This window comes from Cebus imitator, unplaced genomic scaffold (genome assembly GCF_001604975.1).
Source record: "Cebus imitator isolate Cc_AM_T3 unplaced genomic scaffold, Cebus_imitator-1.0 Scaffold359, whole genome shotgun sequence".
Taxonomy (NCBI): domain Eukaryota; kingdom Metazoa; phylum Chordata; class Mammalia; order Primates; family Cebidae; genus Cebus; species Cebus imitator.
Window position 1 is genome coordinate 1,289,493 of NW_016107674.1, and position 12,291 is coordinate 1,301,783.

A 12,291-nucleotide genomic window follows, 5' to 3' on the forward strand; every position below is an offset into this window, starting at 1 on the left:
ACACTGGCTTCAAATATACAATCTGGTAGAGGAATAATATACAATCAGAGAACAAGTTTACCACCCTGTACCACAAAACACTCTCATGGGTGTCAATTCTGAATAGAAGGCTTGAAATCTCTTAAACTTTTAAAAATACACGTAACATGTAAGGCTTATAAAAAGGTTTATTAAAATATTTTATAAAAATGATGCCATGTATCATCAGGTTGTTTAAGATGCTATCACTACTGTGAAGAGTGGTTGCGGGGGAAAGGCAAGAAAGAATGGCATCACCTACCAGCTCCCACAATATCATAATCCATCAAGCACAGATTTGCAAAAACTTTCACTTTACATATGAGGTAATATGTTTTCTCCACACCCTGTCTCACTTATCAGGTAAGAAGAATTTGATTCCTTTAAGATTAAAAAACAAGCATGCCTTCATTAAAAGAGAATAAAAGAAAAAAATCAAAACGTCTTCTTGATTCATAAGCGGCCCCTAACTCTTCCTTTTATTCTACTGCATTTGTAAACTGTTCTTCTTGAAGTTTCAGTTTAAAGTCCTCTCTGATTCTTTCCAGTAACTCAGGTTTAAAAATAACATCCAGGGCCGTCATTGCCAGAGCTTTGGCCGTCCGCAAAGTGTAGAACTGAGCTTCCTGTGACCCTAGAGGGTAGAGAAAATAAAATATCTCCTTACTTATTTAAACTTTTCATTAATTTCTCAGGTCAGCTCTCCATATCTAAACTGGCTCTCCAACTGCCCAGCACAGTACAGTATTTACTGAGGTGATGATATGTAGTGAAATAATTGGTTAAACAGAAAGGCAGCTACTACCAGGAGAAGAGCGTGCGTGCCAAAATGGTCACATCCAGCAACACTTACCAGCAGCTTCAGTGTACTGTTCAGTATGATTCAAGGCATTAGATCCAATGTAAAAATATGGATGTATTCCAGGAACCACAAAAGTAACATTTCCAAAATCTGTGGATCCTTGGAACACACAAAATAAGAAAAGTATATGTAAGCATATGTGGTTAAGTATTCTTGAGTTATGAAGTCATAGTTCCTGTTAGAAGAGACCCAGAGAAGCGAGCTTCTTAGAGAGTTGTCCACATGCTTGTGCTTTCATGAGCTCACCTTCCACTGAGCCTGCCACCCACTCACCTGCATCAGTCACATCTCTCATGAAGGTCATGCAAACCTGCCCTGGCCCGGTCTCACGGCGTTTACTGGCCCTCTCAGCAGCACTCCATACTGCCACCAACTCCCTTTCTTCTTTTCTGTGACATAGCACTTGCATAGCTTCCCTTCTGCCTCTCTGATGGCCCCTTCTTCTGTCTCTCTTGGGGACATATCCCTCTCTACGATGAAATATTAGTTATGGGAGCCTCCATGTCAGGCCCTTTTCTCTTCTCACTACATATTCTTTCTCAAGATTTTGTCCGTATGTATTGCTTCAAATCACCACCAACTCAAATCTATTCCCAGTCTCTTCTAAGTTCCATGCTCAGACATCCGGTTGCCAGCCCGGATGTCTTAGATGTCTTCAAGGTAGATCAAACTTATATCTAAAGTCAAATACATAATCTTTCTCTTCCTCTACCTCCACCCCACCCATCAACAGTACCTGCCAAATATCTCAGAATCCTAACGCTCTTTGTATCACCATCATCAACTCCTGTCCCCAGCCTAAGCTATCATCACCTCTTGCCTGAACTAAAAGTTTGCTAATTGGTCTCGCAGCATCTACTTTATTTGCTTTCAATCTTAACTCCATTCACCTTTTCAACCTGATCTCATACCACGTTCCCACTACCCTCTCTGCCCCAGCCACTCTAGACACTCACCATGGTCTCCCTGCCACAGGACCCTTGCACATGCTATCCCGGCTTCATCCCTGTAACTCTTAACCTTCAAATTCCATCTTAAGCATCATTTCCTCAGCAAAGCCTTACTTACTTCACCTCCCATAAACTGAAATCCGTCTAGGATAGGCTCTCACAGAGATGTATTACTCTCCTTTACAGCACTTTTTAATTTTCCATGTATTGGATGATTTGGTTCATGCTTATTTCAAAAACTAAATTATGAGGCTGTATAAGGCAAGAAATAGTATTTGAAATGACTGTACCTCTAGCTTCTCACATGATTGACAGACACTTTTTGAATAAATCACAGTAAAAACAAAGCCTTATGTTCACTCAGTAGATATTTACTGAATGTTTATTACATGTCAAACACCATGCCAGGCAAAGTGAGACTACACAATGAGTGGTAAGAGAATAAAGGAATATGTGACAAACAGCAGCTAACATTTATCTGGAATACTGTGTTCCAAACACAATCCTAAGTGCTTCATTATGTATTCTCATTAATATTTAGAACAGTTTCCATTTTAAACATGAAAAAACCAAGGCTTATGGGGATTAAATAACATGCCAATAGTCTCACAGCTGCCAGTTATGTGGTAAAGGCAGACAGAGGCCAGGCTGTGAGGCATAGTAGCCTCTGTATAAAAGTACTGCTTCAGAAAATATTCATAAGCACTTAACTATGCCAGAAATAGCTCCAGACACTGAGGATGCACAGTGATGGGACATCAATGAACAGGATGGAAAAAGCCTCTCTAATGTTGAAAGAGTCTGAGTATAAAAACAAAACAAAACAAAAAAGGATGGACAAAAAAAAAGCACCTGTTGCGTATTTTAAGTTCTTACTTGTGGAGCTAGACCCTAGAGCCCATAAATCATACCAAAATCACAGCCACTGTATCCTACTGTTTTGTCCATTATGTAAAACCTAAACCCAAGGTAGAGCTGACCATGTGTCTTCCCTTCTTCAGCTATACTGCAGAAACCTGCTAGGGTAAAAGAATAAAACCATGAAGACTGCCTTAACAACAAATTCATGGTCTTCAATGCTGAGCTGAGCTCTAATGCTAGTCAGAAAGAAAAGAAAACACAAAACTGATGTCCCTGACCAACTCCTCTCAGTGGCAATTCTCTCTCAATTCCTCAGCTCCATCAATGCTCACTGTGTGCTACTTCCTAGAGGGAAAGGCTCTGAACTCCCTGACCTCCTTCCTAAACATTACAGCTACTTCTCAAGTATCTTCCCTTAAAAATTAATTTTCTTTTCCACATTTCCCTCAAGCCTGTATCCACTCTATTTTCCTTGAAAGCTAACTCTCTTGAAAAAGAATAGTCTTTGCTATTTCTGCTGTCTCACCAGTCAATGCCCTGGGTAGAGAAGTGAGACCTGGCATCTGGTACCACCTGGTCTTGTACTATTTTCTTCCAGACAATCCATGAATTTTTTTATTAGTAGACTCCAGTGGACACTAGACCATACTCATCTAACTTAGTCTCTACAGCACCTGACATGATTTACTCCTCCTTCTTTTCTGTAAGTTGTCTTGGCTTCCATAACTTCTCTCTCCTGATTGTCTGGCTTCTTCTCCAACCACTCTGTTGACTACCATTGTCTGATCTCTGGGAATCTTCTTCCTCTATGTATTTGGGCAACCTCATCAACATCTATGTCTTCTATTACCTCCCATATATGGACAACTCCTAAATCTCCAAAGTAGACATCTTTTTGGGTTCTAGATTTAACAGGTACTGAACAGCTCCACTTAGAAATACTACAGGCCACGTGTGGTGGCTTATGCCTGTAATCCCAGCACTTTGGGAGGCCAAGGCAGGCAGATCACCTGGGTTCGGGAGTTCATGACCAGCCTTATCAACATGGAGAAACCTCATCTTTACTAAAAATACAAAATTAGCTGGGCATGCTAGTGCATGCCTGTAATCCCAGCTACTTGGTAGGCTGAAGCAGGAGAATCACTTGAACCCGGGAGGCAGAGGTTGCAGTGAGCCAAGATTGCACCACTGCACTCCAGCCTGGGCAACAAGAGCAAAACTCCGTCTCAAAAAACAAACAAACAAACAGCAACAAAAAAAAAACAAAGAAATACTATAAGCACCTCAAGTTTAACATATTAATAATTTATAACAATCTCTTACCCTAATCTGCTCTTTCTCTTGATCTCTTTATCTTAATCAATGACATTGACACCCCATTTTCACCACCAAGTCCTTTTGGGCCTACTTCATTCAACATCTATTTTTAAAACAGAAGTTACATTTCTAACTTGCAAAAAGGAAAAAAAAAAACTGACATAACCCCAAACATGCTCACGATTATTTCAATTCTAGTTGTCTGTTGCTCCTCAGAAGCTGAAAACGCACCAGATAATGAAGTACTTAGTAACCTACTTATTGTGATGACTGAGAATGGATTAAAATTCTATATCCCGCCTTAGCAACTTACTTAAAAATTAGAAAGAAACTTAAAACACTAGAAATATTTGGAATATAGACAAAAATATAGGTTCACTATTTCTAAAATTAAGTCTGCTCATTTCACATTCTACACTCACTTAAGAGTCCATTAGTTTCTTTCCCCTATCAATTATGTTTGTGAAAATACTAAAAACATCTGCAGTACCTCCCTATCTCCCAAATCATTAAATAAAACCAATTTAGCCAAAGGTGGTATTTCTCTTTCTCAAATAGTTCAATATATAAAAAAAAAGAACTTAATTACCTGAAGGGCCGTTCAACATTGTATCTTCTGAAATGAATTCTATTCCTAGCTTTTTTCCATTTTCCATATAAGCTTTCCATAGGCTCTTATTGGGAAGAACATTGTAATAATCATGTGCTCCACCTTTAATTTCCACCTATAAAAAATTGGAAAACATGCTCTAGCATTGGTGTAAGAGAAAAAATAAATTGCAAAACAAATTTTGAAATAAAAAATTCAAATTCACTATCTAATTTTTAAACCAAACCAGTGATAGTTCTCTAATAGGAAGAGATTTAAGAGAAGGCACTTTCCCTTCCAGATATAACACTTTCAAATCTCTTGTCTTAGAAAAGAAAAAAAAAAAAATGTATTTTCTATAATGGGAGTTCCTAGGACCCTATCTTCTTTATACAATAAACCCCAAAAAAAAAAAAAAAAAAAAGATGTATTTTCTATAATGGGAGTTCCTAGGACCCTATCTTCTTTATACAATAAACCCCACAATGTCACCAAGCTCTAGCCTAGCTAGCTAGCGAGTGTCAACTTCAGTCGCCTAGGTAGGGTATGAGGAGAACCCAGAAATTTTTATTAATTTGTATTTTATTTTATTTTTGAGATGGAGTCTCACTCTGTTGCCCAGGCTGGAGTGCAGTGGTGCAATCTCAGCTCACTGCGGCCTCTGCCTCCCGGGTTCAAGTGATTCTCCTGCCCTAGCCTCCCAAGTACCGGGCATTACAGATGCCCACCACCCAGCCCAGCTAATTTTTTTTTTGTATTTTAGTGGAGATGTGGTTTCACTATATTGGCCAGGCTGGTCTCGAACTCCTACAAGTGATCCACCCACCTCGGCCTCCCAAAATGCTGGGATGACAGGCGTGAGCCACACCGCTCGGCCTAATTTTTATTTTAACTAGCACCCTCCAAGTAATTCTGATGTAGGTGATCCAAAAACCACACTCTGAGAACACTGCTCTAGGATTCCGTCTCCAAATAAAAAGAAATTAAGCTTTACTAATATTAAATACACAAACTGACACTGATGTCACTGCCTGGTGTGAGAGGCACAAAAGCACCCTGAGGGAAAGGTAGAAGATCTGCAATGAGAAAGGGTTGACAATAGACCTCATTTATTAATTTCAGTATATAAAGACACAGAAGCAGCTTTTATGTACCCAGCTAAGTAGATTTACAGATTCAGTTTTGATTAAATGAAAACTGGCAATATTCCCTCATACTAAAGATAATATCAATATTAGCGATAGCCAATCATAAAATGGCAGAAATGACCTTTCTTTTATTCTTAGCAACATCTATGGTAGAAATAATGACAACCTAATCAGACTTTACAAGTCAGCCAAAATATAAGAAATTACTAAAAGATTATTTAAAATACAGATTTACACCAGGCAAGGTGGCTCATACCAGCAATCCCAGCACTTTGGAAGGCCAAAGCAGGAGGATCACTTGAGCCCAGGAATTTGAGACCAGCCTGGGCAACACAGGGAGGCCCTATCTCTACAAAAAACTTTAAAAATAAATTAATTACATATAGATTCAAATCCAGTAACAACAAATCTTATTCTAAGGGAATACTGTACGCCTTGAGATACTGCCTAATAATAATAGTTCACATGCATATGTATTTCACAAATATTTATAATTTTAAACAAATAAGGGAATAAATGTTTAGTTTTTACTGCCCTAGGTTAGGGACACTTCATAGTTTTCAGTCACTAAATCTATACCCATCTTCTCTAGTAGCATATGAAAATACATCTTTGCTCCTGCATGTGTCCATGTATTTATCTATTCACTACAACACAACACGAGCTTTTATATTCTTATCTTTGCAGACCATATTCCCTAAGAACTGTCGGTCTCTGTCCTTCACATACATATCTGAGAGTATGATCACCCTTCAAAGCTCAGTTCAGGTCTATAGTCTTGAACAAAACCTTCTTTCAAGATTAATAGCCCCAGACCACTCTTTCTCACCTCTGATCCTCAGAATGCATTTCACACTACTCTCAGGACACATAACACATGCTTTCTGAGAATTACTGCTACTGTGAGATACTGCTACTACTAAGTGAATCAATCATACATCTCTAGACTAACAAGAAGAAAAAAATAAGGTAATATAAATGAAGGCTGGGCTGTAAACCTTCACAAACATTGTCTCATTTAATTCTCACAAGAACCCTAAGATAGATTGCTATCTCCATTTTTCAAGCAAGAAAATGGAGGGCCAAAGACACTAAACATTTCTAAAGGTTACAGAATTAGCTAGGCTGAGAGTTATGGGTTATATCTCGTCTCTCCAACTAGACTACAGGTTCCCTCCAGGGCAAGATTCATAACTTATATAATTCTAAAACTCACTCCGCTTTACACAGTACATGATTGGGAGGCAAAGGCTGCGGTGAGCCGAGATTGCACCACTGCACTCCAGCCTGGACAACACAAGGAGACTCTGTTATTATGGTTCAAATGAACAAAACCAGTTGAGCGTAGTGGCTCACGCACGTAATCCCAGCACTTTGGGAGGCTGAGGTGTGTGGATCACCTGAGGTCAGGAGTTCGAGACCAGCCTGGCAAGCATGGCAAAACCCTGTCTCTGCTAAAAACATAAAAAATCGCTAGGTGCAGTGGCTCATGCCTGTAATCCCAGTACTTTGGGAGGTTGAGGTGTGTGGATCACGAGGTCAGGAGTTTCAGACCAGCCTGGCGAACATGGTGAAACCCCGTCTCTACTAAAGATACAAAAAATTAGCTGGGTGTAGTGGCATGCGCCTGTAATCTCAGCTACTTGGGAGGCTGAGGCAGGAGAATTGCTTGAACCTGGGAGGTGAAAGTTATAGTGAGCCGAAATCGTGCTATTGCACTGCAGCCTGGGCGACCGGGCAAGGCTTTGTCTCAAAAACAAACAGGCCTGGCCTGGTGGCTCATGCCTATAATGCCAGCACTTTGGGAGGCCAAAGCGGGTGGATCACTAGGTCAAGAGATTGAGACCATCCTGGTCAACATGGTGAAACCCCGTCTCTACTAAAAATACAAAAATTAGCTGGGCATGGTGGCACGCGCCTGTAGTTCCAGCTACTCAGGAGGCTGAGGCAGGAGAATTGCTTGAACCCAGGAGACGGAGGTTGCAGTAAGCCGAGATTGTGCCACTGCACTCCAGCGTGGGTAACAAGAGCGAAATTCCGTCTCAAAACAAACAAACAAACAAACCAAAACAAATCAATAAAACCTCTCGACTAACCTCCGTGTATCTTAATCTTCCATTCCAGCATGCCATAGTATTTATATCACTACTATACACATCTATAAGTACAAAAATAGCTTTTACTGGCTGGGTGAAGTGGCTCATGCCTATAACCCCTATAATCATCTGAGGTCAGGAGTTCGAAACCAGCCTGACCAACGTGGGAAACCTTGTCTCCACCAAAAATACAAAATTAGCCAGGCGTGGTGGCGCATGCCTTTAATCCCAGCCGCTAGGGAGGCTGCGGCAGGAGAACTGCTTGAACCGAGGAGGCAGAGGTTTTGTTGAGCTGAGATCACATTATTGCACTCCAGCCTAGGCAACAAGAGTGAAACTCTGTCTCAAAAAATAAAAGACATTTCAGTTGTACAACATATCAAAATCTTTGACTGGTATATTGGTGAAGCTAGTAAGTTTAAATTGTTGTTCTTTATGTACATATTGCCTGAAAAACTTAATGGGTGTATTTAAGCTTAAAGAAGCCGACGTGGGAGGGTCACTTGAACTCAGGAGTTTGAGACCAGCCTGGCCAATATGGCGAGACCCTGTCTCCACAAAAAGATACAAAAAATTAGCCAGGTGTGGTGGTGCATGCTTGTAGACCCAGCTACTCAGGAGGCTGAGGTGGGAGGCCAAGGTGAGAGGTCTGCTTGAGCCCAGAAGGTGGAGATTGCAGTGAGCCAAGCCTGTGCCACCGTACTCCAGCCTGGGCAACAGAGCAAGACCCTGTTTGGGGAAAAAAAAAAGTTTTTGCCGGGCGCAGTGGCTCACGCCTGTAATCCCCGCACTTTGGGAGGCCGAGGCGGGTGGATCACGAGGTCAAGAGATCAAGACCATCCTGGTCAACACGGTGAAACCCCGTCTCTACTAAAACTACAAAAAATTAGCTGGGCATGGTGGCGCGTGCCTGTAATCCCAGCTACTCAGGAGGCTGAGGCAGGAGAATTGCCTGAACCCGGGAGGCGGAGGTTGCAGTGAGCCGAGATCGCGCCATTGCACTCCAGCCTGGGTAACAAGAGCGAAACTCCGTCTCAAAAAAAAAAAAAAAAAAGTTTTTGCTGATTTTGCCATAGTTTCCTTTCTAGAAACTACATAGAGCAATTATAAAAGTGTAATTGCCAACAAGGAAGGATATAACTTGTAAAATGGCAGGTATTCTAGCATAGAAGTATCAGAACGATTCTAATTACTATATAAGTAAGATGACTTGTCATCCTCCCTGTTGCAGGCACTGAGGAGTAAAACATGTAAAAAATTGAAGACTTTCACATTAACTATTCAGCCAACTCAATCTGCATATTCAACGTGTCACCAAATAAGAGAGTCAAGTTAGGTTTCAATCTAATGGTGCTAGCCCACATGTATACCTCTGATTATAACTTAGATTAACTTTTAAAAGTTCTTACTGTGCACCCTGAAGCCAAAGCTGCAGCTCTGAAGCAATCTTCTGCCTTTCTGGTCAAAACTTGAAGTTCTTTCATTGAGGGTGCACGGAAGTAATAGATTAATTCAGAATAAGAAGGAATGATATTGGGTTTTACTCCACCATTTTTTATTATACCTATAAAAAGAACCAAATTACTACAATTAATCTTGGTGACCATTTCTTTAAGCTTAAATACACCATTAAGTTTTTCAGACAATATGTACATAAAGAACAACAATTTAAACTTACTAGCTTCACCAATATACCAGTCAAAGATTTTGATATGTTGTACAACTGAAATGTCTTTTATTTTTTGAGACAGAGTTTCACTCTTGTTGCCTAGGCTGGAGTGCAATAATGTGATCTCAGCTCAACAAAACCTCTGCCTCCTCGGTTCAAGCAGTTCTCCTGCCGCAGCCTCCCTAGTGGCTGGGATTAAAGGCATGCGCCACCACGCCTGGCTAATTTTGTATTTTTAGTAGAGACAAGGTTTCTCCACGTTGGTCAGGCTGGTTTCAAACTCCTGACCTCAGATGATCCACCCACCTCAGCCTCCCAAAGTGTTGGGATTACAGGTGTGAGCCACGTGCCCAGCCTGTGCAACTGAAATTTCTATACATAGGGTGATATTTTTTGGCTAACAGAAAAAATAATTACCCATATGTACTTCATTCAAAGGAATTTAGGTAATGTTAAGAAATTATGATCCAGACTATAAAGAAACTTAGAAATTATATAACCACACCAAATAAACTTAGTAACATCTTAACATCTGGAAAAGATTTTACACCTCAACAATGGTATGAGGTTCTATAATTACCCTCGTACCTCGGGAATCCCATGAATATTTCAAATGGCATTTAGCTCTAGAAAAATAATTTTCATGCCAAGAAAAAAAACCAATGTAGGTCAAAGATCACTAAGTATTATCAACTGCCAAAACAAATGCATTTATTTGGAATTACAAAGAATTAAGATTCACTCAAAGTAATAATTAAAATGGATATGCAAAATCCAATGTCATATGACCTACTTTAAAAAAATATTTCTACATGTTCCTGTTTGTTCCTTTTAAAGAAGCTAAGGCAGGAAAACTGGTAAAAGTACATTTATAAATTAACCTCAGGCTATAGCAAAATCAGGTAAAGAATAGATACTAAAATATAACAATTTCCTAAATCATAAGGAAATAAATTAAAAAACGAATGCATGCTTTCATTACAGTACTTTATGACTGTATTTATATTATGTGATATGTATATAATTTTAAAAGATACTATTCAGGACCAAGCTTGGTGGCTCACACCTGTACTCCCAGCACCTTGCGAAGGCTGAGGTGGGCAGATTTCTTGAGGCCAGGAGTTTGAGACCAGCCTGGCCAACAGAGCAAAACCCTGTCTCTGCAAAAAAATACAAATATTAGCTGGGTGGGGTGGTGCTCGCTCTCCTGTGATCCCAGCTATTTGAGAAGCTGAAGCAGGAGGATCATTTGAACCCAGAAGGTGGAAGTTGCAGTGAGCTGAGATTGCACCACTGCACTCCAGCCTGGGCAACAGAGCAAGACCGTCTCAAAAACAAAAAAACACACAAAAAAAGATATTACTTGGGACTAACAGCACTTAAGTAAAACCAGCAGTTATTACACCTTTTTTTAATTGAGGAAGTGACAAAATTTGGTTATCATTAAGAAACAATGAGGAAAACTGGAAAATCAAGATCCAATTTTCAAATACCCACAGAAAGAACACAGCTTCTTATACAAAAACTTTATCTTTGATACTCAAAGATGACATTCCATGTATGTGCAATAGCCAAAACTGTCTTTCTACCCACATATAGACAACCAGTATCCTGTCAAATAAATTTCTGAAAATATGCTTAAAAATCAGAATATTCATATAAACTACAAAAATGTTTCCAAATTTTTAAAAATTGAATATTAAATAATTATACTGCATTGAAACCTATTAACCATCATCTATTACAGAACGTATTTGACATCCATACCATGAACTCTCCAGGTTGGTTTCATTTGCTGTCTGAACACAGACAGATTGTTATAGGCCAGCACAGCAGCATCTAATGCATTTAATCCTTCCCAGGGATAAGCAGCAGAATGAGATGCTTTTCCATAGTATTTCACAGTCACACTAGGAAATAAAAAATCATTTGAAATTACTTTTTTCTTATTACTGCTAAAGTAAGAAAATCCAGTTAGTCAGAATTACCCAGCTACTATTCAAAATTAATTCACATTGCTGAACTTTTGATTTGCAAATTTTTTGTAGTTGTTAACACTGCAATTTGTTATAGTTTATTATTATGTAACAGAGTGCTTGATACAAAGAAAACATTCCTAAAAAAGAGAGAAAAAGAGAGCAGATTAAATGTATACACAATTTAACTCAAACAAACATGCAATATGGTATCAGGTGCTGAAATTACAAAAAAAAAAAAAAAAAAAGAAAGAAAAAAAGGATCCTGTATGTTTTTACACAGCATTGTGATGATTCTGTATCAAAAGTCTGCGAAAAATCAGAAATTCTGTGTTAATAGGGGGAAGGTCAGGAAAGACAGAAAGGAGTTAATATTTGAAGTGGGTTAAGACAAACTCTGAAAATCAGATTATATTCAACGTTATCATAAGATACCCTAATATTAAAGCAGCTGTTCCTAACCAATATCCAATATTTTATTAATGTTCCAAAATGCCTATATCACTAATATTTTACATTTTCATAAATTGTTACTCTACTTACAAATAGTTCTCACACCAGTCTAACTGCTCTAATAAAATAAAGATTAGAGAAAGGACTGCATGTTGAATAGTTACTTATAAATCTCTATGACTGACTTGCTTAGGTAACGCTTATTAAGCCTGATTAATAGTTCCCATGGCCGGTCGCGGTGGCTCAAGCCTGTAATCCCAGCACTGTGGGAGGCCGAGGCGGGTGGATCACGAGGTCAAGAGATCGAGACCATCCTGGTCAACATGGTGAAACCCCGTCTCTACTAAAAATA

General features: G+C 39.3%; 1 protein-coding gene across 1 annotated transcript in view; it reads right to left on the reverse strand.

The window, feature by feature from the left end:
* Positions 1 to 149: 149 nt before the first annotated feature.
* Positions 150 to 12,291, reverse strand: part of PM20D2 (peptidase M20 domain containing 2) — an 18,177-nt gene continuing 6,035 nt past the window's right edge. The window contains exons 3-7 of the mRNA XM_017506806.2: positions 11,278 to 11,420; positions 9,251 to 9,405; positions 4,598 to 4,733; positions 872 to 979; positions 150 to 652 (exon numbers count right to left, since the gene is read on the reverse strand). Of these exons, the coding sequence (XP_017362295.1) occupies positions 498 to 652; positions 872 to 979; positions 4,598 to 4,733; positions 9,251 to 9,405; positions 11,278 to 11,420 (697 nt within the window). The 3' untranslated portion in view covers positions 150 to 497. The remainder of the gene's footprint in view (positions 653 to 871; positions 980 to 4,597; positions 4,734 to 9,250; positions 9,406 to 11,277; positions 11,421 to 12,291) is intronic.